At 44.7% G+C, this 18,871-nt stretch overlaps 2 protein-coding genes and 4 non-coding genes across 9 annotated transcripts in view; 2 read left to right on the top strand and 4 right to left on the bottom strand.

Annotated features, from left to right (window-relative positions):
* The window catches only part of pgap2 (post-GPI attachment to proteins 2), a 31,015-nt gene extending 27,603 nt beyond the window's left edge, over window positions 1-3,412 (bottom strand). For 2 of the 4 annotated variants that reach the window (XR_005709236.1, XM_040150415.1), the window contains exon 1: window positions 3,043-3,412. The gene's annotated coding sequence lies outside the window, so the exon portion shown is untranslated. The remainder of the gene's footprint in view (window positions 1-3,042) is intronic. The other 2 variants (XR_005709235.1, XM_040150414.1) reach the window with 1 other exon arrangement.
* A 5,169-nt stretch (window positions 3,413-8,581) lies between these two features.
* Window positions 8,582-15,395, top strand: timd4 (T cell immunoglobulin and mucin domain containing 4). Its single transcript, XM_040150977.1, has 8 exons — window positions 8,582-8,651; window positions 9,006-9,184; window positions 9,425-9,587; window positions 10,910-10,990; window positions 13,500-13,579; window positions 13,694-13,805; window positions 14,796-14,829; window positions 15,264-15,395. Exons 1-8 carry the CDS (start codon window positions 8,582-8,584, stop codon window positions 15,346-15,348), a joined length of 804 nt encoding a protein of 267 aa, XP_040006911.1. The 3' UTR covers window positions 15,349-15,395.
* Window positions 15,396-16,339: 944 nt separating this feature from the next.
* Window positions 16,340-16,411, bottom strand: trnad-guc. Its single transcript has one exon. It is a non-coding gene; the product is annotated as a tRNA-Asp (tRNA).
* Window positions 16,412-16,571: 160 nt separating this feature from the next.
* trnav-cac lies at window positions 16,572-16,644 on the bottom strand. Its single transcript has one exon. It is a non-coding gene; the product is annotated as a tRNA-Val (tRNA).
* Window positions 16,645-16,836: 192 nt separating this feature from the next.
* trnav-aac lies at window positions 16,837-16,909 on the top strand. Its single transcript has one exon. It is a non-coding gene; the product is annotated as a tRNA-Val (tRNA).
* A 166-nt stretch (window positions 16,910-17,075) lies between these two features.
* trnav-cac lies at window positions 17,076-17,148 on the bottom strand. The gene has a single exon. It is a non-coding gene; the product is annotated as a tRNA-Val (tRNA).
* Window positions 17,149-18,871: the final 1,723 nt, after the last annotated feature.

Below are 18,871 nucleotides of genomic sequence, written 5' to 3'. Positions count from 1 at the left end.
GAACATTTCCGATATCCCTGTCTGCGTGATTAAGGGTAATGATTATTACCTTATTTCCATTATTAGTCAGTACTTTCTCGGATGAATCAATTCGTTGTTCAACCTATCAAATGTCAGTAAAAGTGAAACATGTCCCTCACAGTTTCTAAGGGCCCAAAGTGATGTTTTCAAACAACTTTTTTAACCCAACTAACAGTCCAAAACACAAAGACGATCAGTTTGCTGTGATAGAAAACATAGAAAAGCAGAAAGTTCTCATATTTGTGAAGCTGCAAACAGAGATTATTTGGTGTTTCTGCTCGATAATTTCCTTTCTGTAGCTATTCTGATTATTTTCTCCAGACAACAAGAACAATCAAGGCAGATCCTCCGCTTGTCTCTGTTTTCTATCACAGTAAACTGAATATCTTTGGTTTTTAGACTGTTGGTCAAACAACAGACATCCAAAGACGAATCCTTGCCCGATACTGATAATGATATTTGGCAATTTTAAAAAATACTAAATTAATATAGTGACTCATTGTTTTTTTAACAAACTCATAACTAGAGCTCCTACAATTAGTCGATGAATCCATTATTTGTTAATCGCTTAAGTAATTTTTTAAGCAAAAATGCCAAAAATTTGCGGTTCCAGCTTCTCAAATGTGACAATTTACGGCTTCTCTTGGTCTTCAGTGATAAAAAATTAAAATTTTTGGGCTTTGGAGTTTTGGCTGGAATATACGGGACATTTGATGACATGAGTTTGTGCTTGTGACGGGCATTTGTCACTTTTTTCTTACCGAATTATTAATTGATTAAATTGAGAAAATAACTGGAGATGAAATTGTTAGTTTGAGCCCTACACCTATTTTTTTTCAAATAATTGTGATCAAGTTACACACTGAGCAAGACATTTTACAGTTGTAAAATCAATTTGGGTGACAAACTACGTTAGAGAGCGACTGTCGGCCATTTTTACATTTCTTCTTACTTATTGGTCGACATATACTACGATACTGATAAAAAATGAAAATCAGCAGATATATGGGTCTAATTCCAGGAATTTTAATGTGCAACAGAATGACGGGGCTGTTTACAAACGGTGGAGGGGAGTTCAGTCACAGATGTAATCCACTCCCAGTGTTCATTTACTCAAGTACCACGCCGAAGTACAGATCTCAGGTAGCTGTACTATACTTGAGTATTTCCATTTCATTACACTTTATACTTCTACTTCACTACATCTCAGAGGGAAGAACTGTACTTTTTACTGCAGTTACTTTACAAATTTTACATACCAAACATACGAAGAACTTTTAATATGATGCATCGTAAAATATTTTACGATTCAACAGTAAACATTTCATTGTTCCAGCTTCTCAAATGTGACAATTTACGGCTTCTCTTGGTCTTCAGTGATAAAAAATTAAAATTTTTGGGCTTTGGAGTTTTGGCTGGAATATACGGGACATTTGATGACATGAGTTTGTGCTTGTGACGGGCATTTGTCACTTTTTTCTTACCGAATTATTAATTGATTAAATTGAGAAAATAACTGGAGATGAAATTGTTAGTTTGAGCCCTACACCTATTTTTTTTCAAATAATTGTGATCAAGTTACACACTGAGCAAGACATTTTACAGTTGTAAAATCAATTTGGGTGACAAACTACGTTAGAGAGCGACTGTCGGCCATTTTTACATTTCTTCTTACTTATTGGTCGACATATACTACGATACTGATAAAAAATGAAAATCAGCAGATATATGGGTCTAATTCCAGGAATTTTAATGTGCAACAGAATGACGGGGCTGTTTACAAACGGTGGAGGGGAGTTCAGTCACAGATGTAATCCACTCCCAGTGTTCATTTACTCAAATACCACGCCGAAGTACAGATCTCAGGTAGCTGTACTATACTTGAGTATTTCCATTTCATTACACTTTATACTTCTACTTCACTACATCTCAGAGGGAAGAACTGTACTTTTTACTGCAGTTACTTTACAAATTTTACATACCAAACATACGAAGAACTTTTAATATGATGCATCGTAAAATATTTTACGATTCAACAGTAAACATTTCATTGTTCCAGCTTCTAAAATAGGATGGTTTGCTTCTTTTCCGTGTCTTAAATCAAAGTAAACAGAATGTGATTGAGCGCCGGGTAATTGCGACGGTAATAATAATGATAATAGTAATAAAATAATCATTAGTGGGAGCAATTAAATAGTTAAAAATAAGATCCACCTCAAAAACCTACAAAAGAAAAGATGATTTCATCAGTAATAATATAACAATCGTACACACACACTCAGCTGGCAGTTTATTAGGTACACCTTGCTAAATCTACCGCAGTCTGATACAACTGCAGTTTGTGCTGCTGTTGACCTGTGCGGCATTATACAGAAAGGTCTCTCTGTTATTCAGCCTCCCCTCATTGATATAAAGGCGGTGGACACAATAAAACACACCAGCAGCAGCACAACAAAAACCTGTCAGTATAACAGAATGCAGTTCAACTGCAGCCTCCACAGTTTCAACGCGAGCTGGACATTATGACCTTGATGAAGGAGGATTATTTCAGGACTGTTGTATGAGACTGCATCGGTCTGAGCTGGGCGTTCCTACCAAGCTGCCAGCTGAGTGTGTACAGTATATACACACACACACTGGTCAAAAAGTGACCCAAAAGCAGAAACGGGTCCGACATAGCTGCAATGTAACAGGAGGGTGAACTCGGCCAGGTTTACACTTCCACAACTAATGAGCCCGGTCCATTATCTTCACCGCAGGACCGGTACTTGTACTTAAGTGAGAACTTCTCCAACCACTGCCCACTGGCTTACTCCTATCTATCACATTTTATGGACACACAAGTGTTTACTTGGTGGATAAGCTCAAAGACTCGGCGTCTAAAAACCAGGATTCATCTCCGCTACAGAGCAAAATTTCAAGATTTTTCAATGGAGTTTCGCGTTTTTTTCTGGACTGATTTACTAGACCTTAACGCCCCGCGGCTAACAGTTAGCTCGGCTTACACCGTCAAGCACCCACCTTTACAGCTGCCCAGGCCGACTCCACCAGGTGCTCCCCTTCACAGCCATCTGACCACCTTTAGCTGGGGTTTACCTGAGGAGCTAATCCCGTTAGCTTCGGCAGCTACTCAGGTGTCGCACCATAGTTAGCAGACGTTAGTCACGAACTTCAGTCGGCTCTAACGCGAAACGTGACTTTAAATCTGTTTATCAGTTTCTGAGCCACGTGTGTCGCCTCTCTACCGTTGCTCTGAAAGGTTTAATGTCACACACACACACACACACACACTTTGTGTTTCGGTTTTTCAAGGAAAAAGCTGCGGGACTTCGCTCCGTGTCACCGGCAACAGGCTAGCAACTTCCGGCCGCAGAAACCTTCAGAATAAACGTCTCTAACATTCTCTGAAATGGGTCTCTACACCCGCCAAAATAAGTTTCCGTTTCAGGTGTCAATTAAGCAAGTTTGCAAAAAATGAAAAATAACCAATAAACCATTAAATCACTGACAGAATAGGAAGGCTTGTTCGGCACACGTGACAAAAACACTGGTCATGTTCTGTTCTGCATGACACCTACCGAGTAAACACACTCCCCAGTTCCGAGGCCAAAATTCATTTCTCCTTTCAATCCGCAAGTACAACTGAGATAAAACAACATTTCATCGGTAGCAAGGCACAGAAATGTGAAATATTTGAAATGTCTACATTAAACAAATCAAACAAAGAGAGAATTCAAATGAAATGTTCACACTTTGTAATATGAATCTAAGTTAAAAAAACAAATGTTCATACCGACACACCAGCCATGGGCATAGCATGAACTACTGGCACGAAGTGCGGCGGTTGTGGGTGTAAACCACGTCCATAACTGCTGCTGTGAGTTTGGTGTAAATTCATTTCCTACAACCCTGCTGTCGTCACAGATCTGAGATCGTTCCTCTCAAACAGAGACAGTGGAGACTTGTCATTTGTCGTCTTGATCTACATCACTTCCCATCCGACCATGGAGGTACGAAGAAACCGGAGAAGAGCCACTGAACATGTTGATAAAGGTCGACACTTGAAGCTGAATGATTTGAAAGTGGAGGCTCAAAACTTGAAAAACCAGTACCTCTTCAAAGAAAACATCCCAGAATACCCCGACCTGAGATTTGTGTATCTCATCTGAAACACGACACAGATCGAGCTGGATTAGAAGGAACCCGGATGGATAGTGGCTTCAGGAGCCTGGGCAAGAACTCTCTGCAGTGGTGGAGTCTGGCTGTGAGACCTGAGGACATCACGTCAGCTGAGACGAGGCTCCTGGACGAGAACTACCCAGACCGGACAGAGGTGCAGGACCTGATGCAACCCAGCTTCCTGGGGAAGTTTGCCACCTCCCCAGCCTTCAAGGAGACCTCCATGCTGGGCTCATACCGCTTCAGCTTCCCCGTGGAGGAGGTGCTGGAGGGCCACAGCAAGCAGGTACTAAGTCTGTCGGTGTCTTTTCTGTGTCCGTCGACCTGCTGGCAGGGAGGGAAAGTACTGGTGTTTTAAAGGGTCAGTTCACACAAATGACAAAAACAACGAAATAAACAAAAACCGTTTTTGATTCTTCGCTCTCGTGGTGTCTGTCCGATCAGGTGGTTTGGGTTTCATGCGTGCAGGTTTGTAGACATCTGTCTCTGAGATTTCTGCCTCCACCTCAATACGATAGAGGGGACACAGTTCAGTTTGTGCTGCCAACAGCTTGGAGAAGCGACATTCGTCCAAAGTAATAGTCTCCTTGTTATTACACAACCACCTGAATTCACTGAAACATAAATGTTGCTCTGCCAATTTAATCAAAACGTAGACTTAAAGTTAAACAATTGGATAGGCAGTCTGGGGCTCTCTGATTGGCTGCTATTCACAGGGCTCTGTCCTTATACATCTCTGTAGTTGATGGGGTCAACGCCGGAGTCTTTCTGGCAAAAAGTTTCTGCATTCACGTCTTTCCTGGTTGAAGTTATTTTGGAGCGTTTGGAGAAATTTTCATCTGGTGCTACGTCGAACTCTCTGCCAGAACGATAGGCGGCAAACCAGCCACCGACAGTCCAGTTCAACCCCGGAGTCTATCGAAAAGAATCTGGTGATCAACTGTGTCGAAGGCTGCGCCCAGATCGAGACGTTTTTAGAGCTTGAGTTGGTTCGTGGATTTATCCTATAATGCCATTGAGTCCTTTTACCAGGGCTGTGATGAGTCCAAAAACCAGACTGAAACATTTCTAACTTCCTGTTTGAGTTGAGAAAACGATTCAATTGTTGGTCTGTAGTTACCCGGTGTTGATGGATCTAGACCACGGTCTTAAATGGACTTCCTCGGACAATGGACTAAAAACAGTTTTTAAAAACGACGTAGGATTGGAGTCAAGAGCACAAGTGGAAGCCGTCGGTTTTGCTTCTACTTTCCTGGGCATTCCTTCTGCTGTTGGGGCGTTCTGTAGGCGACGGATGTTGGACCTGACGGCGGCCGCCGTCTCTCTGACAAAATCTGCAAATTCCTCCCGTTTGGAAGCAACGAGCTGGTTGCTGCGATCTGTAGCAGGATCAACAGGGCGAGCAACTGTGTGGACAAGCACTCTGGGGTTGATTATGTAAATATAATCAGATTAGAAAAATGACGTTGCCCAGCAGAGTGAAATGCTGCTTTATGGATCTTTAGTTTTGCAGAGAAAATGTCAGTATGCACATGTAGAATATCTGCGCTCTGGAAGCCCCTGTTCTCACTAGTTGTTAAAACCTTTACTGGAGCGAGTAGCGTTTGCATTCGGAGACATCATGTCCCATGGGGACTGTACAGGTGATTTGGATTTCTGGTTTTTTAACAACTCGCTGCAGAGGAGTCGGCAGAGTTCGATTAAGAAAACAAATTAATTAAAGTTTAAAGTGACAACTAAGAAGAAATGTTACTTACTACTGCCCCCAATAAAATTATGACTTCATTGATGAATTATCAGGACTTTTGTCTCAAAATGACGTTACTTTCATAAAAATGCGACTTTCTTCTGAAATTATTTTGACTCCAATCAGTTTCCCTCTGAGCAGCTGACAAGAGGCTTGCGGAAGCTCTCGGTTCTGGATTATTGATCGACTGATTGATTGATTGGAACTTGCCTCCACTCTGAGGCCCTGAGACTCCGTTTACCGGTCTGTCCTCAGCGCTGCAGATAACGGCAACACCTACCGCTGTGTTCTGAGTGATAAAGCCGGTTGGCTGTAAGAACCCCTGGCTCCTCTGTATCTACGAAGCCTCGTTGAAAAGTTGTCATGTCTCGTCTTTGCAGATCCACCAGAGGCTGAACCCGACTCCGAGGACAGACTGGTGCATCAGGAACCCAACTCATCATCCTCACCGCAAAACCCTTGTGACTTTACAACATCTCTCAAAAATCCACCTCTTCCTGCCTGTAACATCTTTAATTATGCGACATCTTTACCTATCATTTGATTTAATGTTATATATATTGTAATATATTTGACATGGTATCTAAACAAAAAAAGTTTTCAGTGTGTGAAAGATTCTCTTGGTACCAAAAATAAATTCTTATTTGTGGGTAAAGCTTAATCCCTGTCATTCTTGTGTCTACACCATAAACTAAACCAGCTTATTTTTATTTTATTACAAACAACAACATTTAGTACAGAGCGTAATTATTACCGCGACCAACAAAACCTCCTCGGCTTCTCACCAAGAGGACTCACCAATCTGGACTGTTACGCAGCCTGATACACTGGGTCCATTTAAATGCAGCGTCTAAATGCTTCTATTGTCAGTTTGGGGAGAAACAAAAACGAAGTGAAGGAAACAGAAATATTTGATGTGAATAATGACTCCTCTGTGCGACTGCGACGTCGCCACGCGGCCAGCGACAGTGTGTGTTTCTGTGTGTGTGTGTGTGTGTGTGTGTGTTACAGACGGATAAGGTCCTTTTGTCCTCGGTATTTCCTTCCATCAGTGTAAACACACTGCTTTCCTCCTGCTCTCTTCATTCTTTTAAAGTCGTTTTATTTCGGTTTTTCTTTCCGCTCACCAGTGGACAGAAACTTTTCATTTCATTCATATTAAACCTTAAAAGTCCCAAAACTGTCCGTATTCAGATGAAGGTGGAACCGTTAAGGATCAGAATCAGAGTGCACAGGCAGACTTTTACAGCAGAAGCAGCAAGAATATGGTTTTCCTGTCCCAAACTAATCTACCAGCAGCGAGGGCCTGCGGCATTTTGCTGGATGACCTGCGTTGTGTCGGCTTCGCTGCATCAGCGGACTGGCTGCATTTTTTCATGCAGATCTAGTGTCAGAGCGCGGCTCGACCCGGGTTTAGATTTCTCTGCAGTGTAGCGCTCTGTTTTAGACACTTTAGATGTTGAGATTCTTCACCAACATCAGTCCCATCAGGAGGCGTCTGATCGTCCCCTGTTCATTCTGCAGCAGGACGAGTCCAAACACACAGCCGGAGTCATAGAGAACTAACTTCAGAGACCAGAAGAACCAGGAGTCCTGCAGCAGGTGGTCTGGACCCCACAGAGCCCAGAGCTCAACATGATGGAGTCAGTCTGGGACCACATGAAGGGACAGAAGACACTGAGACAGACTGAATCCACAGAGGAACCAAGGCAGGTTCTCCAAGATCCTGGAACAACCTACCGGCCAAGAACCTGGAAAACTATGTGATGCACTGAGGAGAACCGTTGCCGGTTTAGAGGCAAAGTGGGGGTCACAGCAAATCCTGATCTGATTTACGTTTTTTTTCTCTTTACTGCACTTTCGATGAAGTTCACTGAGAAATAAAAACTATTCATGACTTTACTTTAGAAAAACCCTGACTTTACTCTCAGTAAAGACCGTTTGGTGAAACGTTTGCACAGTGCTGTGTTCGGGTAACAGGGTCTCCGATCCGCACGGACACGGTGGAGCGCAGCCTCTCGTCGTAGAGCTGCCAACTCAGCTACAACACGGCGTCTCTCCCATAGGGACATAAATGTTCCTCACCAGACCTCCAGTCCTTCAGCAGGGACTCAGAGAGTCTGGCAGCCGCTCCTCATGGCTGTTAGCTCTGACTAGCAGCCCTACGTCTCCGTCCATGCCGAGCAGTGGTCGGTCAGTCAGCCCCCCCCCCGTGTCTCCTCACCCTCCGCCTCAACCGCCCGGTAGCCTGCTACGGCCGCCGCTCCCTCAGCCCTCTGCTGCTGGCAGCGAGGCCTCCGGCTGGATGTGGGGCAGAAGTTACTCGTTAAAAAGTGACGGCTCCTTCATAAAGGTCGGGGAGTGGTGTGAGGTTGAATGTGGGGACCACAGAGGGTTAAAACACAGCAGACATTCAGAATATGAGACAGAATCAGAGAAGACTTCGTCATCGAGACGTTCACACACACTCGCACACATTAAACCACACAAACGGACACAGACACACAGTGTGTCTCTTGCCCCTCCCTCATTGCCCCCCCACACGGCTCCATCACAGAGTCACACTGTGTTGTTGTTGTCGTCTAACTGGACAGCGAACACACACACACACACACACACACACACACTCTCGGGATGGCCGCCGTTTCGCCTCACCGCTGTCGAGCGCCTCAGACCTTCATCTTCGCCCTCTTCGTCCTGTCAGGTGAGACACAAACCTCTGACGTCCGAGCTCTGAAATGCCGTGAAGTCCGAGTTTGGAAGAAGCTCACGAGGCCGTTTGCTTCGACTCTGAGGGGAAGGACTTCAGCTGTGGGAGTTCAGAGTGAAGCTGCAGACTGACCACCTTCATCTTCATCACAGTCATGATCATTCCTGTTCAATGCTGATTTGTCGACAGATCGACAAACAGAAAGCAGGGAAATTTAAAGGCTTTGTCTCTATGTGGTCGTTTTGTGGTGAGCTCCTGACGGTGGCGCGTTGCTGGGTCTCGATGTTTGCTTTCTCACGTGTACACGAGTAAAGAATTCCTTGTCCTCCGTGTGTCTTTGTGCTGCAGGCGGACAGTTTTCGCCCGTTTCCTCTTTTAAAGTGCCGGAGGGGGGCGTGGCCTCTCTGTCCTGCCAGTACTCGGTGAAGCGTTTCGGTCTGAGTCGGGTCTGCTGGGGTCGCGGCTGCGGGACCTTCTGGTGCAGCAACATCCTGGTGCAGACGGACGAGAATGGCGTCATCTCCAAGGTCAGGTTACGTCATGTGATTCTGCCCTAGTGTCAATTTTGTCAGATTTAGTCTTAGTCCTGAGATTAGTTATATCTAGTCAACCTCATCTTTTTCATGTTTAGTCAGTTTTCTGGACATTTTAGTCTAGTTTTAGTTTTAGGTGACAAACTTTTTAATCAAACTTGAAGCTCTCATTGATCAGACACTGTTCTGGCTTCAAATCAAAGCGGCGCTCTAACCCTGACCGTGGTGCTGCAGGTGGCGGACCGGTACCGGCTGACGGGGGACGTCCTGGAAGGACAGATGGACCTGGACATCCTGAACGTGAGGCGGACGGACAGCGGGCCGTACTGCTGCAGGGTGGACATCGACGGTATCTTCAACGACAAGAAGGTGATCATGAACCTGAGAGTGGTCAAAGGTGAGCCGGACGACGCTTTAGCACCACATGCACAGTCAAAGGACAGGTTCATATTTATTAATTCTCAATCAAAACACTTTTCTTCACAACAGACAGCAACAAAATCCATTCCTCTTGAAAAAATAGTTTCCAAAGTTTATCTGAGGTTCACACGAGGCTTCAACAGTCTGAGTTTGACAAATCATGTGAGCATCCTCCAAAGTTTGCAGCCTCTTTATTATGAAATGTTTAGTCCCAGCAAGAAAACACTGGCAACACAAAAAGGGAATCCTTACTAAAAATACTTTAAAGGTGCTATTTATAGGTTTTTGCTATTGCTACATTGCCAACGTTAGCATTAGCAGCTGTTTACTGACCAGTCTAGAAAAATGCTTTGAATTAAACATCAAACTTCATCCTTTCCTCACGAAGAGCCGCCTCCAGCGGTGGAAGCCAACGCAAGTGTTCACTCTCTTTGCTTCCATTTCTATCACTTCTTCTCTTCTACTGAAGTTAGCATGCTAACCAGCTAGCCGCAGCATCACTCTGTGATAGTGAGTCCCAGTGAATCCAGTGTGTCTTCAGGACGAAACAGTAGCTTTGCTCAGAGGATGTAGTCTGACCTCTGGTCTTGTAAACGCAACGATGGCTGAAGCTCTTGGTGAGGAAACAGCTGCAATGCTAATGTTAGCTAATTGTTCTTGTGTTTACACAGAATTGCACTTCTTCTTCCCCGTTCTTCTCGTCAAGTTTCAATATGTAAACAGGTGTTTAAGTCCGTTTCTACTTCCATTTATGTCCGAATGTGGAAGTGGAAATCACGTCCTCATATAGGCGTCCAGTTCCACACTGACTGAGATTCATGAAACAGAAGCAGATTTATAAATCGGATCAAAAGGAAGCTTGTGGATATTTCCATCTTTGTGTGTACATACAGCTTTAGTTGTGAATCTACACACAGTTTCATGGATCTGGCCCCAGTTCTTCCTGTTGTTTCCCTCCAGTCTTTCTTTTTTTCCTCTCAAGTTACTTGATATGCTCAATTTTTTTTGGCTGAAGTTGAAACAATTTTTAACTCTCATGTTTCGCCTCGGTTTTTACCACAAACGGCGAATTTGCATCTAATTGAGTCTTTCTGTGACTTCTTTAGTTTTTATTTATTCTTTGATCATAAACTGTATTTCCTGATTTAAACCATTCTTCTGTTTATCTTCTTACTACATATTTTAAAAGTTATTATCATGCTCAGAAATGTGAGGCAATATTTTGGTATTATGTTGGCACTTAAACTCAGCACTGTAAATCTGATTAAATATGAGGTTAATCTGGTTTCTCCCTCTCAGCTCCGGCCACCAGTTCTCCTCCTCCGGCAATGACCACAACCACAATGACGGATCGAGTCACGGAGCTGTCGGCCTCCACAGGTGAGACGAGGTTCAGCCACACCTGCTGGCTGATCAGAAAGGTCACATGACTCACCGAGATACAAACAAACAGCTCCATGTGTGACCAGGTGTCTGAAACGTGAAGCAGGTCCAACCTAGTCTGGCTCTCTTTGGTCGACCTGCTTCGCTGAGTCTAACATTGAGGATCCTGAATAACTCGTCTCATGAAGCTGGATCACCAGCGGGTTCTGTTAACTCTGGCTTTTCTGATCCAGCGACGAGTGTGTTCATGTGAGAGAGGAGGGGAAACATCTTCAGGACCGTGACTGAAGTGGTTAACATGAAATGAGATGAAAGAGTGAAACCTGCGGGAGGGTTGGGTCACATTGACGGCAGACGCCTGATATCCAACGAGGTGAAATGTCACCGACACCATCACATCAGTAGAACAGACGGAGCGGTAGAAACACTCGACGTCATTTACAAATAGTGCTGGAATTCTTATGTAGGAATGTGTTTAGGACAGAGTGCGTAAGTTTTGACTGGAACACAAACGCTAGCAAAACAAACGTCACGTGGCTGAGTGATAAAGTTTTCCCCCGGTCATTGCACTTTTAAAATTAAGTGGCGTGAACAGTTTCTATGACGTCATCGGGGGTGTTTACAGACAGTGTTGCCAACTTGCGCCTTTGTTGCTAGATTTAACGACTATTCAGACCCTTTAGCGACTTTTCTTCACAAAAGCACCAAGCGACAAATCTACCGGCTTCCCGGACAAACCTTAGCCACTTTCCGTAGAAGAGCGTCGCCGGTGTTGACCCGCGAGCGCGAGGTCGGTCTTTCCCTCACCAGACACTCGTCTCTACGCGTCTCATTCAACTGACTCAGCCGACACAGACGTGAATGAGCTTCTAACTTTCTCTCTGACTGATCATTTTACAGGTAAATACACCTGAAATCTCAGCTCAGCCGTTGTCATGTGTCTGGTGACTCTGTCAGACGACGTCACGGTTATAAAACCAGGATTTCAGCAGCAGAGCAGCAGCTTGGAAATGGCTCTGAAGTGACTGCTGGTTAACATGTCGTCTCAATGGGCCACGTTTCAGTCACTGTTTCATCCTTGTTCCGTCGTCTGACAACAGAAACAGACAAACATGTAAATGACAACAGCTTTATTGAGAATTCAGATGGATTAAATTGCTGTATATGTGAACACAGAGAGCACGAGAGAAGCGAACAGGTAAAGGGCTGAAACCAGCTGACACCAGGAAGAAGGCAAATACAGTAGCTGTTTACAGCGGTCTCACCACCAAGTCCTCAATTTCACACATTGACCATATGTGGTCCAGCCATAAACCAGGTTTTGTGCTGGTCTTCTAGCTTTTTTGTCTGATTATGAACAAATTATTCAGATAAAAAGTTAAAGTGACGTCAGACTGTTCCTGCTGCCAGAGCAGAGAAGAGGAGAAAAGTGGTTTGTGTCTGACTGAAATGTTGCATTTATGATCCTGAGGAATATTTAACAGAGTGTGGATTAGATGGAAACACAAACAGAGGTTCAGTTTTTATTTCCAGTTCTCATCACAGTCCTCTCATGTTATTCTGAGCTGCAGTGATGGTCGAAGAGTCAGAGTCTTGGTGCAACTAAAATGCAGCTTTAATCATCATTTTGTCTTTAGCGGTGAACTGTGTTTGTTAGAAGCTCTGTTTAAAAAACCTCGAAAACCAGGAGTGAAGTCCTGAGGTCGAACCAGTCTGAGATTCCGAGACGCTTGATAACCACAGCTCAGCAGTAATGTTAGTGTGCACTATAAAAACTGCAACTTATATTCGTTGGTGTGACAATTATAACATTGTTTGGCCTTAGAATCTGAAACGATCAGCATTTAAAGTAAAAGTCAAAAATTGTGGCAGCAAATCGAAACAGTCTGTCGTTTCAGTGAAAGTGAGTCCTGAAGACTCTGGATCTTCATCATGTTTTGTTAACTCATGCTCTTTAGCTGGGGATGTACTTGGCGTTCCCTTTATCCTTTACACTGTAAAATCCCACAGAACGTTAAACCGAACAGACGCTTCTCTTCCCACTGACTCGGTGTAATTAGATCAGTTTGTCCGGTTCGAGTGTCAATTTTAAAAACTTAAAATCACGAGTTCAGCCGACCGAACGCCAACTCGTCAAACTAGGTTATTAAGAAACATCGTTAGTTCATCCACTTACACTGATCGGCCACGGCATTAAATCCAGTGACTGGTTTTAATGTCGTTGCCGATTGGGGCGTAATTCCCAGCATGCACTGCATTAAGGTTAAGATTCCCCAGAAATCCCTCTGTTTTCTGTCTGATACGAGGAACGTGACGAGCGGCTGTTATGCGTCTTTTTGAGCTGGATGCTCTTCAGGCCTCTGAGCCTTTGGGGCCAAATACCAAATGAAGAGGATCCAAGCTCCCTTGAGAACCGAGAACTTGAGGCGGGTACAGCTCACACTCACAGAACCGAGACTTTAACTCAGAAGTTAAAGTTCTGACTCGTTTTTCTGTCTCTGTGCAGTAAAGTGGAAAACGCTGCTGTCGTCCCAGCTGGACCTTCTGAGGAGGAACTCCACCCTGCTGCGCTCCGACCCCGTCGCCGTGAGTAACTACGACCCCCCCCCCCGACACAAATCCAGTCTGGCCACATTTAGGGTTTGATATAAAGGAAATTTAGGTGTTAAACTCAACCCCCCCTCTCTCTCTGTGTGTCAGGTGGAGGACTCTCTACCCTCGCTCTCCCTTCAGATCAATGTTCCCGTCCTCTCTCTCTCCCTCAGCGTGCTGTTGGTCTTGGCGGCAGTTTTCCTCTTGCTGGCCTTCAAACGTACGTCCCCTCTCCTTGTCCTTCATTCGCTGTCTCCACGTCAGACAGACCAATGGACACAATGTACACCAGGGCATTCACCATTATTGTCCTTTATTGTAACCTGAACACGTCGTTGTCTCAAAATCCAGGTTTGTTTCTGTGAGGTTTGTTTGTGCAAATGTCCAGAGTCGGAGTCACCAAACCCTCTTAACGGCACCAAACCTGTTGTAAACCGCCGGTTTCAGGCGGATGAATCCCACCTGTTCATGAGGAGGGTTTGATGGGATTTGACCATTAGGAGGATCAACAGCCCTAAAATGTCCATAGAAGGCTGTTGTCATTTGTGCTTCCTGTGTGGGAAAGTTTCACTCAAAAAAATCTCACAGAAGAGTAAAAAGAAGAGTTTCCCGCTGATTTCAACGACAGAACGGATCTAGCAGAGTCTGCGGTCGCGTTACAGGAACCACGAGCGTTAGAAAACCCTAATATTCATCCGTCAGTGATGAGTCATCAGAGCAGAAATAAAGACCAGTTCGGTTGAGACCACATGACGCTAGAGACTAAAACACGTCCTTCTACAACGAATCGCCGTGACTACGGGGAGATCCGGCAGGCGACGGCCGCTGGGATATCAGACTAGAGATCAGGTGACGCTTCACCACCAGGTGTTCTAACGGGGGACGTCCACCTGGACAGAAACCTTCAGAGAGACGAGGGAGGAAACGTCTAGATCTCAAAAACCTGTCAGTCAATTCACAGCCATGACGATGATGTTGGTGGTGAACAGATTATTCATTTTGCATTAAATTGACTACAGGTATTTCTTCACATTCAAACTCCAGATTCGTTCAGATTAAGTCGCTATAATTACGTCAAACGAGTGCGTTTCCCCCGGTGAGGAAAGGGGGTCTCTCTGTTCCCGACTCGCACCGCGGGTCTGGACCGCTCGTGGATTTTGTTTGTACGATTGAATGATTTTTCAATTTCAAATCTCATTTTCTTCTCCAGGTGGAATATACAGAAGAGCCTTAAAGACCGGCTGGTGAGTTCAACATAAACCTGGTTCTGGACTGTTGGTTGAACGAAACGAGACTCTGGGCAACTGCGATGGGCCTTTTGTCACAATTTGGACATTTCGTGATTGAAACAATTCGTAGAAAAAATAATCTGCCAATTTATCTATGACGAAAATCCTTGTTGCAGCCCTACTAGCATGCTAACACGCTAAACTAAGACGGTGAATCTGATACGACAGTGAAACCCATTTATCATCCTCTCATCGAGTTAAGTACCGTTATGACTTTTACATGAGCCTCTCGGACCCTTTCGTTAACTCAAACCAAAGTTCAGTCTTTATTTGGACGATTGTTCCGTCTGGACCGAGCCAGGTTGAAACATCTCACCAGAATCTACCAGACCCGTTTGTGTCTATCAGACCTGCTGTTTGACGAGTGTCTGTTAACTTTTCTCCTCCAGTTTCTCCACTGAGGAACCTCCTCACATCATCTACGAGATCCGGATGAGAAGGCCGGTTCAGGAGAACATCTACATACTGGACTAGGGAGCCCCGTTCACACCTGGACCACATACAGTCTGGTTTTACACACTCTCGTATCCATAAAGCTCCGTGTGTTTGGCTGAGCGGGTTTATTTTATTGTGAAAGCAGCGCTCTGCGTTGACACACTTCCTGCGGTTTGTGTTTTATCGCTGTTTCCTCTGGTAATAACCTGCATGAATTTCTGAAAACAGGCTGAATAAAAATCAACCAAAATGCAGAATCTGTGTGTGTGTGTGTGTGTGAAACTCCTCCAGACCAAATGACAGAGACGACGATGGGGAGAAAACTCACCGTCAGAGTTTTGAGTTTGAATGAGGTGGGAGAGGTTTCTACATCTTTTGCTGAAAAAGAGAGAGCTCTGTATATAACCTCATCTCTGCGGGACGGACAGTATTAATAATAATGGGCCTCGTGTACGTTTCTATTATTTTGTTGTTAAAATGTTCTCATACTCAGAGCTTTCTCTTCGGGAGACACCGGACTCACGAGGTCTCCCGTCGTTAGGGTCTGACTCCACAGTCAGACTCCTGTTCCTGTGATTGAAGACATCGAACACTTATTATTTCTTTCATCATTATTGTTGTTACAGTGAATATTATCATCAGTGGTTGTAGTGCGGAGAACAATGTGTTCATTCTGTGAGCAAGCTGAGTTACCTGCTGGAGGGCTTTTAGTTTTAGTTTCCGTAGGGTTTTTCTTTTCTAATGCTTGTACGAATCATTTCATTGAATAACTGTGCACGAATCTTCCACATATATAAGTGTAAAGAGGGATTTTAATGAGCGTTTTGAAGCGAATGCCACACGTTCTTTCTCTCCTACATTTAGAACTAATTTATTTACTGTTACTCGCTCTGCTATAAGCTTCAGTTCCTGATTCAGGTGTGACGTGCAGCGTGTATTTTCAAAGTCAAAAGTCATTCCTACCTTATTGCGCCTTAATTTCTTCCATAAGGCTGTAAAGAAAAAAATGCATATCAGTGCGAAAATGTTCCTCCCCGTCGGGGAATCGAACCCCGGTCTCCCGCGTGACAGGCGGGGATACTCACCACTATACTAACGAGGAGTGATACATTAATGCAGGTTACAGTACAGATTTTATTCAATAACAGTCTCCGGCCTGAGGTTGGGAGAGTTCTGGTGAGTGTTCGCATGAAGAACTTATCTCTAAATAACAGTAAAGAAAAACATTCGACCTTCATGAGGTCGATCGGGTACAAAAGGGATGTTTCCGCCCGGTTTCGAACCGGGGACCTTTCGCGTGTGAGGCGAACGTGATAACCACTACACTACGGAAACTCACATGCTCTTCTCATATCACAATTCTTCTTATCAACTTTCTCGACGTCGACGGCCCGACGTCCTAACCGGATGTTTAATGAGAATATCACCATGTTTCACCAGCTCTCGTCACTGAAAATCAAAACGCTCAGGCAACATTTCATTTTGTTGTCAGCTGTAAAAATATCTCATGTGTACGTCAATGTATAGGTTTCCGTAGTGTAGTGGTTATCACGTTCGCCTAACACGCGAAAGGTCCCCGGTTCGAAACCGGGCGGAAACATAGTGTTTGATTTTTTTGTTTGTTTCAGTAAAAATAAATAAAAATAACTAAACAATCATTGAGTTTATAGTTCGCAGTTTTCATCAGAGCTGAACCACATAACATCAATTTATATCCTGTTCGCTCACATCCCAACGGCCGCTGCGCCACAAGGACTCGAAAACGATGTTTCCGCCCGGTTTCGAACCGGGGACCTTTCGCGTGTGAGGCGAACGTGATAACCACTACACTACGGAAACTCGCCGATGCGCAATCGGCGCACGTGGTGGTATTACTACGTCCGTATTTCAACGCTTACTCGGTCTCACGGTGGATCCGGATCAGACGTCCAGAAAAGGTTCACCAGGCCCCGCTGCACTCGCAGCCGCTTGTCCTCCGTCCTGATTCTGCATCGGTCCTTCCACCTGAACTAACCGAGCCCCCGCGAGCCAAGGCGCCACCTGCTGCTCTCCCATTGGTCCGTTCCTGCCCCGTGTCAAGATTAACAGGTGTGTGCAGGTACCGGTCTGGTTTCCGTGGTCGCTGACCAGGAGCTCACGATTACTTCCACATTCAGAGGAACTCCAGACTCCAGCGGCGACACCGGTACATTTACTCGAGTACTGCACTTCACTACAGTTTACTGGTACGGGTACTTGTACTTCCTTCCTTCCTTCCTTCCTTTGAATTGATCCTTCCTCCCTTCCTTCCTTCCTTTGAATTGATCCTTCCTTCCTTCCTTTTTCCTTTCTTCCTTTCTTCCTTACTTCCTCCCTTCCTTCCTCCCTTTGAACTGATCCTTCCTTTCTACCTTCCTCCTTTCCTTCCTTTGAATTGGTCCTTTCTTCTTTCCTTCCTTCCTTTGAATTGATCATTCCTTCCTTCCTTCCTTTGAACTGATCCTTCCTTCCTTCCTTCCTTCCTTCCTCCCTCCCTTCCTTCCTCCCTTCCTTCCTTCCATCCTTTGAACTGATCCTTTCTTCTTTCCTTCCTTCCTTTGAACTGATCCTTTCTTCCTTCCTCCCTTCCTTCCTTCCATCCTTTGAACTGATCCTTTCTTCTTTCCTTCCTTCCATCCTTTGAACTGATCCTTTCTTCTTTCCTTCCTTCCTTTGAACTGATCCTTTCTTCCTTCCTCCCTTCCTTCCTTCCATCCTTCCTCCCTCCCTTCCTTCCTCCCTTCCTTCCTCCCTTTGAACTGATCCTTCCTCCCTTCCTTCCTCCCTTCCTTCCTCTGAACTGATTCTTTCTTCTTTCCTTCCTTCCATCCTTTGAACTGATCCTTTCTTCTTTCCTTCCTTCCTTTGAACTGATCCTTCCTTCCTCCCTTCCTTCCTTCCTCCCTCCCTTCCTTTGAACTGATCCTTTCTTCCTTCCTTTTTCCTTTCTTCCTTTCTTCCTTACTTCCTCCCTTCCTTCCTCCCTTGAACTGATCCTTTCTTCCTTCCTCCCTTCCTTCCTTCCATCCTTTGAACTGGTCCTTTCTTCTTTCCTTCCTTCCTTTGAATTGATCATTCCCTCCCTTCCTTTGAACTGATCCTTCCTTCCTTCCTTCCTTCCATCCTTTGAACTGATCCTTCCTTCCTTCCTTCCTTCCTCTGAACTGATTCTTTCTTCTTTCCTTCCTTCCATCCTTTGAACTGATCCTTCCTTCCTTCCTTCCTTCCTTTGAACTGATCCTTCCTTCCTTCCTTCCTTCCTTCCTCCCTCCCTTCCTTCCTCCCTTCCTTCCTCCCTTTGAACTGATCCTTCCTTCCTTCCTTCCTTCCTTTGAACTGATTCTTCCTTCCTTCCTCCCTCCCTTCCTTCCTCCCTTCCTTCCTTCCTTTGAACTGATCCTTCCTTCCTTCCTTCCTTCCTTTGAACTGATCCTTTCTTCCTTCCTCCCTTCCTTCCTCTGAACTGATTCTTTCTTCTTTCCTTCCTTCCTTTAAACTGATCCTTCCTTCCTTCCTTCCTTCCTCCCTTTGAACTAATCCTTCC

This window comes from Xiphias gladius, chromosome 17 (genome assembly GCF_016859285.1).
Source record: "Xiphias gladius isolate SHS-SW01 ecotype Sanya breed wild chromosome 17, ASM1685928v1, whole genome shotgun sequence".
Lineage (NCBI taxonomy): Eukaryota > Metazoa > Chordata > Actinopteri > Istiophoriformes > Xiphiidae > Xiphias > Xiphias gladius.
The sequence above is the reverse complement of the archived record's forward strand: the minus strand, read 5'-3'. Positions and strand labels throughout refer to the sequence as shown.